Source organism: Ranitomeya variabilis, chromosome 2 (genome assembly GCF_051348905.1).
Source record: "Ranitomeya variabilis isolate aRanVar5 chromosome 2, aRanVar5.hap1, whole genome shotgun sequence".
Taxonomy (NCBI): Eukaryota; Metazoa; Chordata; class Amphibia; order Anura; family Dendrobatidae; genus Ranitomeya; species Ranitomeya variabilis.
Genome location: NC_135233.1, coordinates 193,107,735 through 193,120,054, shown reverse-complemented (window position 1 = coordinate 193,120,054; position 12,320 = coordinate 193,107,735). Strand labels below are relative to the sequence as shown.

The 12,320-nt window shown below is 54.6% G+C and overlaps 1 protein-coding gene across 2 annotated transcripts in view; it reads left to right on the top strand.

Annotated features, from left to right (window-relative positions):
* Positions 1-1,364: 1,364 nt before the first annotated feature.
* Positions 1,365-12,320, top strand: part of KLF8 (KLF transcription factor 8) — an 83,387-nt gene continuing 72,431 nt past the window's right edge. The window contains exon 1 of one of the 2 annotated variants that reach the window (XM_077283353.1): positions 1,365-1,510. In XM_077283353.1, coding sequence (XP_077139468.1) covers positions 1,496-1,510 — 15 coding nt within the window. In that variant the 5' untranslated portion in view covers positions 1,365-1,495. Of the gene's footprint in view, positions 1,556-12,320 lie in introns of both variants that reach the window. The other variant, XM_077283349.1, reaches the window with a different exon arrangement.

Below are 12,320 nucleotides of genomic sequence, written 5' to 3'. Positions count from 1 at the left end.
CGCGCCTATAGACTGTGTACAGTGCAGCCGTCTGAGCCCCGCGCCTATAGACTGTACAGGGCAGCCGTCCGAGCCCCGCGCCTATAGACTGTACAGTGCGGCCAGCCGAGCCTATAGACTATGTACAGTGCGGCCGGCCAAGCCCCGCGCCTAGACTGTGTACAGTGCAGCCGTCCGAGCCCCGCGCCTATAGACTGTACAGTGTGGCCAGCTGAGCCTATAGACTGTGTACAGTGCGGCCGGTCGAGCCCCGCGCCTATAGTCTGTGTACAGTGCGGCCGGCCGAGCCCCGCGCCTATAGACTGTACAGTGCAGCCAGCCGAGCCTGTAGACTGTGTACAGTGCAGCCAGCCGAGCCCCGCGCCTATAGACTGTATATAGTGCAGCCGGCCGAGCCTATAGACTGTACAGTGCGGCCAGCTGAGCCTATAGACTGTACAGTGCAGCCGGCCGTGCCTATAGACCGAGTACAGTGCGGCTGGCCGAGCCTATAGACTGTACAGTGTGGCCAGCTGAGCCTATAGACTGTGTACAGTGCAGCCGGCCGTGCCCCGCGCCTATAGACTGTGTACAGTGCAGCCGTCCGAGCCCCGCGCCTATAGACTGTGTACAGTGCAGCCGTCCGAGCCCCGCGCCTACAGACTGTAGTGTGGCCAGCCGAGCCTATAGACTGTGTACAGTGCGGCCGGCCGAGCCCCGCGCCTATAGACTGTACAGTGCGGCCAGCCGAGCCTATAGACTGTGTACAGTGCAGCCAGCCGAGCCCCACGCCTATAGACTGTATACAGTGCAGCCGGCCGAGCCTATAGACTGTACAGTGCGGCCAGCTGAGCCTATAGACTGTACAGTGCAGCCGGCCGTGCCTATAGACCGAGTACAGTGCAGCCGGCCGAGCCTATAGACTGTACAGTGTGGCCAGCTGAGCCTATAGACTGTGTACAGTGCAGCCGGCCGAGCCCCGCGCCTATAGACTGTATACAGTGCAGCCAGCCGAGCCCCGCGCCTATAGACTGTGTACAGTGCAGCCGGCCGAGCCCCGCGCCTATAGACTGTATACAGTGCAGCCGGCCGAGCCCCGCGCCTATAGACTGTGTACAGTGCAGCCGGCCGAGCCCCGCGCCTATAGACTGTATACAGTGCAGCCGGCCGAGCCCCGCGCCTATAGACTGTATACAGTGCAGCCGGCCGAGTCCCGCGCCTATAGACTGTATACAGTGCAGCCGGCCGAGCCCCGCGCCTATAGACTGTGTACGCTGCGGCCGGTCGCGCCTATAGACTGTGTACGCTGCGGCCGGTCGCGCCTATAGACTGTGTACGCTGCGGCCGGTCGCGCCTATAGACTGTGTACTGTGCACGTTGCGGCCGGCCCCACCCCATGAACACACCCAGAATGTGCTGAGGAGGAGGGAGACCGCGGTAGCTCCTCGGTCCTGCGTATCCCGTCGCTGCCACTCCCGGCCCAGCGGCAGCAGGACCTGTGCACGGAGCGGCGGGGATGCATCCGCAGACGGTGAGTGCTCCCCCGCCGGTGGGGCCGGCACGTGCTGCCGTACAGGTGATTACATGGGATCCATACAACGCCCTGCTGTGTGCGGAGTACATCAGCTGCTCGGGCTGCACAGGACTCCATCTTGCTGCTTCTTAAAGGCACAGCGCGCTTTAGAGGAGGGGACATGGGTAACATTGGGTGAAGGCACAGGAGGGGTTAAGCGATCGCACAGTTCTGCGCACAGTATGGATGGGATCCCAGGCTCTGCACAGAATGCTTCCTGCACGGGTTGCTGTGCCAGTGGGGACATGTCTTATAGGGGGATCATAAGTAAGCATTTACACAAATGAAGGCACAAGGTGGTGGTCCCGGTCACCCCTCGGCCCTGGCTGTGCAGGGTTGTGCTCTCCTCAGGTGTTCCTGGAGGATCAGGTCCTTCATTGCTTGGAGGTGCGATAAAACGCAAGGCAGAGACTAGGGTGAGATGGGGGTACAGGTCCCAGTACACTGTACACGGCTGTGTGAGATGGGGGTACAGGTCCCAGTACACGGCTGTGTGAGATGGGGGGTACAGGTCCCAGTACACTGTACACGGCTGTGTGAGATGGGGGTACAGGTCCCAGTACACGGCTGTGTGAGATGGGGGGTACAGGTCCCAGTACACTGTACACGGCTGTGTGAGATGGGGGGTACAGGTCCCAGTACACTGTACACGGCTGTGTGAGATGGGGGGTACAGGTCCCAGTACACGGCTGTGTGAGATGGGGGTACAGGTCCCAGTACACGGCTGTGTGAGATGGGGGGTACAGGTCCCAGTACATTGTACACGGCTGTGTGAGATGGGCGTACAGGTCCCAGTACATTGTACACGGCTGTGTGAGATGGGCGTACAGGTCCCAGTACACGGCTGTGTGAGATGGGGGGTACAGGTCCCAGTACACTGTACACGGCTGTGTGAGATGGGGGGTACAGGTCCCAGTACACTGTACACGGCTGTGTGAGATGGGGGGTACAGGTCCCTGTACACGGCTGTGTGAGATGGGGGGTACAGGTCCCAGTACACTGTACACGGCTGTGTGAGATGGGGGTACAGGTCCCAGTACACTGCTGTGTGAGATGGGGGATACAGGTCCCAGTACACTGTACACGGCTGTGTGAGATGGATACAGGTCCCAGTACACTGTACACGGCTGTGTGAGATGGGGGTACAGGTCCCAGTACATTGTACACGGCTGTGTGAGATGGGGGTACAGGTCCCAGTACACGGCTGTGTGAGATGGGGGTACAGGTCCCAGTACACTGTACACGGCTGTGTGAGATGGGGGTACAGGTCCCAGTACACTGTACACGGCTGTGTGAGATGGGGGGTACAGGTCCCAGTACACTATACACGGCTGTGTGAGATGGGGGTACAGGTCCCAGTACACTGTACACGGCTGTGTGAGATGGGGGTACAGGTCCCAGTACACTGTACACGGCTGTGTGAGATGGGGGTACAGGTCCCAGTACACTGTACACGGCTGTGTGAGATGGGGGGTACAGGTCCCAGTACACTGTACACGGCTGTGTGAGATGGGGGTACAGGTCCCAGTACACTGTACACGGCTGTGAGAGATGGGGGGTACAGGTCCCAGTACACTGTACACGGCTGTGAGAGATGGGGGGTACAGGTCCCAGTACACTGTACACGGCTGTGTGAGATGGGGGGTACAGGTCCCAGTACACTGTACACGGCTGTGAGAGATGGGGGGTACAGGTCCCAGTACACTGTACACGGCTGTGTGAGATGGGGGGTACAGGTCCCAGTACACTGTACACGGCTGTGTGAGATGGGGGTACAGGTCCCAGTACACTGTACGTGGCTGTGTGAGATGGGGGTAAAGGTCCCAGTACACTGTACACGGCTGTGTGAGATGGGGGTACAGGTCCCAGTACACTGTACACGGCTGTGTGAGATGGGGGTACAGGTCCCAGTACACTGTACACGGCTGTGTGAGATGGGGGTACAGGTCCCAGTACACTGTACATGGCTGTGTGAGATGGGGGTACAGGTCCCAGTACACTGTACACGGCTGTGTGAGATGGGGGTACAGGTCCCAGTACATTGTACACGGCTGTGTGAGATGGGGGTACAGGTCCCAGTACACTGTACACGGCTGTGTGAGATGGGGGTACAGGTCCCAGTACACTGTACACGGCTGTGTGAGATGGGGGTACAGGTCCCAGTACACTGTACACGGCTGTGTGAGATGGGGGTACAGGTCCCAGTACACGGCTGTGAGAGATGGGGGGTACAGGTCCCAGTACACTGTACACGGCTGTGTGAGATGGGGGTACAGGTCCCAGTACACTGTACACGGCTGTGTGAGATGGGGGTACAGGTCCCAGTACATTGTACACGGCTGTGTGAGATGGGGGTACAGGTCCCAGTACACTGTACACGGCTGTGTGAGATGGGGGTACAGGTCCCAGTACACTGTACACGGCTGTGTGAGATGGGGGTACAGGTCCCAGTACACTGTACATGGCTGTGTGAGATGGGGGTACAGGTCCCAGTACACTGTACACGGCTGTGTGAGATGGGGGTACAGGTCCCAGTACATTGTACACGGCTGTGTGAGATGGGGGTACAGGTCCCAGTACACTGTACACGGCTGTGTGAGATGGGGGTACAGGTCCCAGTACACTGTACACGGCTGTGTGAGATGGGGGGTACAGGTCCCAGTACATTGTACACGGCTGTGTGAGATGGGGGTACAGGTCCCAGTACACTGTACACGGCTGTGTGAGATGGGGGGTACAGGTCCCAGTACACTGTACACGGCTGTGTGAGATGGGGGTACAGGTCCCAGTACACTGTACACGGCTGTGTGAGATGGGGGTACAGGTCCCAGTACACTGTACACGGCTGTGTGAGATGGGGGGTACAGGTCCCAGTACACTGTACACGGCTGTGTGAGATGGGGGTACAGGTCCCAGTACACTGTACACGGCTGTGTGAGATGGGGGTACAGGTCCCAGTACACTGTACACGGCTGTGTGAGATGGGGGTACAGGTCCCAGTACACTGTACATGGCTGTGTGAGATGGGGGTACAGGTCCCAGTACACTGTACACGGCTGTGTGAGATGGGGGTACAGGTCCCAGTACACTGTACACGGCTGTGTGAGATGGGGGTACAGGTCCCAGTACATTGTACACGGCTGTGTGAGATGGGGGTACAGGTCCCAGTACACTGTACACGGCTGTGTGAGATGGGGGTACAGGTCCCAGTACACTGTACACGGCTGTGTGAGATGGGGGTACAGGTCCCAGTACACGGCTGTGAGAGATGGGGGGTACAGGTCCCAGTACACTGTACACGGCTGTGTGAGATGGGGGTACAGGTCCCAGTACACTGTACACGGCTGTGTGAGATGGGGGGTACAGGACCCAGTACACTGTACACGGCTGTGTGAGATGGGGGGTACAGGACCCAGTACACTGTACACGGCTGTGTGAGATGGGGGTACAGGTCCCAGTACACTGTACACGGCTGTGTGAGATGGGGGTACAGGTCCCAGTACACTGTACACGGCTGTGTGAGATGGGGGGTACAGGACCCAGTACACTGTACACGGCTGTGTGAGATGGGGGTACAGGTCCCAGTACACTGTACACGGCTGTGTGAGATGGGGGGTACAGGACCCAGTACACTGTACACGGCTGTGTGAGATGGGGGGTACAGGACCCAGTACACTGTACACGGCTGTGTGAGATGGGGTGGGGGTAAAGGTCCCAGTACACTGTACACGGCTGTGTGAGATGGGGGGTAAGGGGTCCCAGTACACGGCTGTGAGAGATGGGGGGTACAGGTCCCAGTACACTGTACACGGCTGTGTGAGATGGGGGTACAGGTCCCAGTACACGGCTGTGAGAGATGGGGGGTACAGGTCCCAGTACACTGTACACGGCTGTGTGAGATGGGGTGGGGGTAAAGGTCCCAGTACACTGTACACGGCTGTGTGAGATGGGGGGTAAGGGGTCCTCGTACACTATACACAGCTGGCCGCTACATCTTCTAACCCCTCCACGGATTGTTCCTGTGTTCTCTGAGAAAGCCGCCGTCCTACATTTTTGGCGGTGGCTTATTCTCTTACAGAACAAAATGATCGTAGTCCAAAATCGGAGATGTCGGAGCCTTACTTCCCCCAATATCATCCGTTGGGGGCGAGTCCGGAGGCCACCATACCCGTAGTCGCCACACCCCGGCGGTGTATCGTGTACAGAGGACTGAAGGATTCTTACATATTGATGACTGATCACTAGGACAGGTCATCAATATCAGATCTGCGGGGTCCTTCACCTGGCGCCCCACCAGTCAGCTGTGTGCACAGTGTCCGCTACTGGAGCACCGCCGCATCCGTAAGAACGTGGGGAGCTGTGGGGTCACAGTTTGGTGTTGCCTTTTCCCAAAGCAACGATTTAGAGGTAAAATTATAATTTTTTTTTCATTCCACTTTGCATTTATTCCTGTGTAGCACGTGAGGGGTTAAAGCATTTTCTGATGGTTTTGAAGCATTTAAGGGGTGCGGTTTTTAATAATGGTGTCACTTTTGGGTGTTTCCAATATATCGGCCCCTCATTTAAGTCTGAATAGGTCCCCAGAGCAGCGGGATTTGTAAATTTGTTTAAAAAAATGAGAAATTGCTGCAACATTTTTAACCCTCTGGCATTCAAGCAGAATGAAATGCTGCAGCTGTAAAGTGGCCATAAGGGAAGTGATATTTATTAGTAATTTTGTACGGCGTGACTGTCTGTCGAAAGGTTGAAAATTGCATTTTTTTTCCCTCCCCCAAATATACACAAGTCCTATTGAACAACTTTTACCACTATCATGGTAGATGCGCACTGAGCGATCAGTAATGGATCATTCTGTGTCGGTAAACTCATCGCTCTCGGCAGCACAGGACCCGTTAACATAGGACAACGTGCTGCAGAGAACAATGATCTCTTTTGCAGCACAAGAGCTGATTTTTGTTTTTGTTTTATTCCCCCCCCAATGAATGAGAGATTTCCACTAATCACATATGATAATGCGGCCCTATAAGATCCATGTTGTGTACACTGTCTGCGCTCGTGTATTGCGCCTGTTTCCAGATCCCACCGACCACCTACAGGCTGCAGGTTCTCCGGATAAGTGTGAGGATAACCTTTGCCCTCTAGCAGTAAGGCAGCAATGTAGGTAGGGCAAAGTGCACCTAATACTATGGCAGACACAGGGCAATCAGGTGAATGTTTTCGGACATCAATTTAGTCCAACTAATTATTAAATTAGAAAAATGGAAAGGAAAAAAAATACCAGCTCAACCAACGCAAAATCATTAAAGCCCCTCTGTCCCGAGAGGCCCACCACATCCTCACTTCTGTATATAAAGTCTGAGAGATAAAATAAAATACATGGAGAAACTGCTGAAAGCTGCTAAATAAAACAAACCCCAAACCGTCACCTGCAGCCCCAGCGCTGACTCCGGTGGTCGCCATCAGATATAGTTTTCATTCTTGCAGGGCGGCAGGGGACGAATTTTTATACAATTAAATCACAGAGATATGTCACACAAAATACTTAATAAGTAACATTTCCCACATGTCTACTTTACATCAGCACAATTTTGGAACCAACATTTTTTTTTTGTTAGGGAGTTATGAGGGTTAAAATTTGACCAGCAATTTCTCATTTTTACAACACCATTTTTTTTTTAGGGACCACATCTCATTTGAAGCCATTTTGAAAGGTCTATATGATAGAAAATACCCAAGTGTGACACCATTCTAAAAACTGCACCCCTCAAGGTGATCAAAACCACATTCAAGAGGTTTATTAACCCTTCAGGTGTTTCACAGGAATTTTTGGAATGTTTAAAAAAAATAAAATGAACATTTAACTTTTTTTCACAAAAAATTTAACTTCAGCTCCAATTTGTTTTATTTTACCAAGGGTAACAGGAGAAAATGGACCCCAAAAGTTGTTGTACAATTTGTCCTGAGTACGCCGATACCACTGTTTGAGCCCATGGCAGAGATCGGAAGGGAAGGAGCGCCATTTGACTTTTCAATGCAAAATTGGCTGGAATTGAGATGGGACTGCATATCGCATTTGGAGAGCCCCTGATGTGCCTAACCAGTGGAAACCCCCAATTCTAACCCCAACACACCCCTAATCCCAACCCTAACCAAACCCCCAATCCCAACCATAAATGTAATCCAAACTGTAATTTTAGCCCAAACCCCAACCCTTACTGCATCCCCAACTCTAACCCTAATGGGAAAATGGAAATAAATACATTTTTTTTATAGTGCCCACCAAATCCTCAACCCTGAGGGGCTACAACTACCAAACCAGCGCCTGAGGGGCACCCAAGTGTGAAAGTCTTGCAGGGGCAGCCCGGGCACCATTCCAAAGCACTATCTGTAGTTCCTTCAGGAAATACCCATTTAGTTATTATAGTGCTTTGGAACAAAGCACTATATTGTAATCCGAACGTGGTTAACTTCTTCTTCTTATTATTATTATTCAGTCCGCAATTAATGCGTCCCGAACCGCTGCACGCACAGACTCCAGTGAGGCGTCATTTCGAAGCCAGCGTCCACGAGAGGTGTGCTAAGTATTTTTCGTGTCGATCGGATTTGTAGTTTTGGCGCAATTTGCGTTTGAAATTTTTTTTCCCCTCATTGGAATGCATTGTCTCAATGTATTTCAATAGGGAAATTTTCCCATAGGGTTATAATGGCCTGATTTCTGAGGCAATTTGAAATGTAACTGGCACCTGGGCTGATTAGCTCATTGATATGCGCAATCAGACCCAGTTACTATGCCAATGCCTACGAACTCTACATGACCCCACCAGGACACAGGTTTTGCCAGATAATATCAGCTCTTAAAGTGACCCGCCCACCAAATTGGCACCTGAGGTGCCCCGCCCACCAAATCGGACCCCGAGTGGCCCCGCCCACCAAATCAGACCCCGAGGTGCCCAGCCCACCAAATCCTCAACCCTGAGGGGCTACAAATACCAAACCAGTGCCTGAGGGGCACCCAAGTGTGAAAGTCTTGCAGGGGCAGCCCGGGGACCATTCCAAAGCACTGTCTGTAGTTCCTTCAGGAAATACCCATATAGTTATTATTCAGTCCGCAATTAATGCGGCCCGAACCGCTGCACTCACAGACTCCAGTGAGGCGTCATTTCGAAGCCAGCGTCCACGAGAGGTGTGCTAAGTATTTTTCGTGTCGATCGGATTTGTAGTTTTGGCGCAATTTGCGTTTGAAATTTTTTTTCCCCTCATTGGAATGTATTTCAATAGGGAAATTTTCCCATAGAGTTATAATGGCCTGATTTCTGAGGCAGTTTGAAATGTAACTGCCACCTGGGCTGATAACTGCCACCTGGGCTGATTAGCTCATTGATATGCGCAGTCAGACCCAGTTACGATGCCAACGCCTACGAACTCTACATGACCCCAACAGGACACAGTTTTGCCAGATATCAGCTCTTAAAGTGAAAGTGACAGCACAGCACAATTCCAAAGCACTATCTGTAGTCTTATTATGGCCCCGCCCACCAAAGCGGACCCCGAGTGGCCCCGCCCACCAAAGCGGACCCCGAGTGGCCCCGCCCACCAAAGCGGACCCCGAGTGGCCCCGCCCACCAAAGCGGACCCCCGAGTGGCCCCGCCCACCAAAGCGGACCCCGAGTGGCCCCGCCCACCAAAGCGGACCCCGAGTGGCCCCGCCCACCAAATCCTCAACCCTGAGGGGCTACAACTACCAAACCAGCGCCTGAGGGGCACCCAAGTGTGAAAGTCTTGCAGGGGCAGCCCGGGCACCATTCCAAAGCACTATCTGTAGTTCCTTCAGGAAATACCCATTTAGTTATTATAGTGCTTTGGAACAAAGCACTATATTGTAATCCGAACGTGGTTAACTTCTTATTCTTATTATAGTGCTTTGGAACAAAGCACTATACTGTTATTCCACCGTGGTAAACTTCTTCTTATTCTTATTATTCAGTCCGCACGTAATGCGGCCCGAACCGCTAAACTCACAGACTCCAGTGAGGTGTCATTTCGAAGCCAGCGTCCCCAAGAGGTGTGCTAAGTATTTTTCGTGCCGATCGGATTTGTAGTTTTTGCGCAATTTGTGTTTGAAAAAAGTCTTTCAATGCGTTTCAATAGGGAAATTGTCCCATACGTTTATAATGGGCTGGTTTCTGAGGCAATTTCTAAAAATAACTGCCACCTGGCTGATTAGCTCATTGATATGCGCAGTCAGACACAGTTACTATGCGAACGCCTATGAACTCTACATCAGCTCACAAGTTTTGTCAGATAATATCAGCTCTTAAAGTGACAGTACAGCACAATTCCAAACCACTATCTGTAGTCTTATGATTATTAGATGGAGGCCCGATTCTAACTCATCGGGTATTCTAGAATATGCATGTCCACGTAGTATATTGCACAGCCACGCAGTATACAGTGCAGAGCCGCGCAGTACACAGCGCAGAGCCGCGCACTACACAGCGCAGAGCCGCGCAGTATAAAGCGCAGAGCCGTGCAGTACACAGCGCAGAGCCGCGCAGTACACAGCGCAGAGCCGCGCAGTACACAGCGCAGAGCCGCGCAGTACACAGCGCAGAGCCGTGCAGTACACAGCGCAGAGCCGCGCAGTATAAAGCGCAGAGCCGTGCAGTTCACAGCGCAGAGCCGCGCAGTACACAGCGCAGAGCCCCGCAGCATACAGCGCAGAGCCCCGCAGTATACAGCGCAGAGCCCCGCAGTATACAGCGCAGAGCCCCGCAGTATACAGCGCAGAGCCCCGCAGTATACAGCGCAGAGCCCCGCAGTATACAGCGCCCACCAAATCGGCCCCTGAGGGGCCCCACCCACCAAATCGGACCCAGAGTGGCTACAACTACCAAACCAGCGCCTGAGGGGCACCCAAGTGTGAAAGTCTTGCTGGGGCAACCCGGGCACCATTCCAAAGCACTATCTGTAGTTCCTTCAGGAAATACCCATCTATTTCTCTCTGTTATCAGCCATTCCCCGTACTGCTGTCAGTCTATTTCTCTCTGTTATCAGCCATTCCCCTGTCCTGCTGTCAGTCTATTCTCTCTGTTATCAGCCATTCCCCGTCCTGCTGTCAGTCTATTCTCTCTGTTATCAGCCATTCCCCTGTCCTGCTGTCAGTCTATTCTCTCTGTTATCAGCCATTCCCCTGTCCTGCTGTCAGTCTATTCTCTCTGTTATCAGCCATTCCCCGTCCTGCTGTCAGTCTATTTCTCTCTGTTATCAGCAATTCCCCTGTCCTGCTGTCAGTCTATTCTCTCTGTTATCAGCCATTCCCTTGTCCTGCTGTCAGTCTATTCTCTGTTATCAGCCATTCCCTTATCCTGCTGTCAGTCAGAGTGACCCGGCCCACCAAATCGGACCCAGAGTGACCCGGCCCACCAAATCGGACCCAGAGTGACCCGGGCCACCAAATCGGACCCAGAGTGACCCGGCCCACCAAATCGGACCCAGAGTGACCCGGCCCACCAAATCGGACCCAGAGTGACCCGGGCCACCAAATCGGACCCAGAGTGACCCGGCCCACCAAATCGGACCCAGAGTGACCCGGGCCACCAAATCGGACCCAGAGTGACCCGGGCCACCAAATCGGACCCAGAGTGACCCGGGCCACCAAATCGGACCCAGAGTGACCCGGGCCACCAAATCGGACCCAGAGTGACCCGGCCCACCAAATCGCACCCAGAGTGACCCGGGCCACCAAATCAAACCCAGAGTGACCCGGGCCACCAAATCGGACCCAGAGTGACCCGGGCCACCAAATCGGACCCAGAGTGACCCGGGCCACCAAATCAGACCCAGAGTGACCCGGGCCACCAAATCGGACCCAGAGTGACCCGGGCCACCAAATCGGACCCAGAGTGACCCGGGCCACCAAATCGGACCCAGAGTGACCCGGGCCACCAAATCGGGCCCAGAGTGACCCGGGCCACCAAATCGGACCCAGAGAGACCCGGCCCACCAAATCAAACCCAGAGTGACCCGGGCCACCAAATCGGACCCAGAGTGACCCGGGCCACCAAATCGGGCCCAGAGTGACCCGGGCCACCAAATCGGACCCAGAGTGACCCGGCCCACCAAATCAAACCCAGAGTGACCCGGGCCACCAAATCGGACCCAGAGTGACCCGGGCCACCAAATCGGACCCAGAGTGACCCGGGCCACCAAATCGGACCCAGAGTGACCCGGGCCACCAAATCGGACCCAGAGTGACCCGGGCCACCAAATCGGACCCAGAGTGACCCGGGCCACCAAATTGGACCCAGAGTGACCCGGGCCACCAAATCGGACCCAGAGTGACACGGGCCACCAAATCGGACCCAGAGTGACCCGGGCCACCAAATCGGACCCAGAGTGACCCGGCCCACCAAATCGGACCCAGAGTGACCCGGCCCACCAAATCGGACCCAGAGTGACCCGGCCCACCAAATCGGACCCAGAGTGACCCGGCCCACCAAATCGGACCCAGAGTGACCCGGCCCACCAAATCGGACCCAGAGTGACCCGGCCCACCAAATCGGACCCAGAGTGACCCGGCCCACCAAATCGGACCCAGAGTGACCCGGCCCGCCAAATCGGACCCAGAGTGACCCGGCCCGCCAAATCGGACCCAGAGTGGCGCCGCCCGCCAAATCGGACCCAGAGTGGCGCCGCCCGCCAAATCGGACCCAGAGTGGCGCCGCCCGCCAAATCGGACCCAGAGTGGCGCCGCCCGCCAAGTCGGACC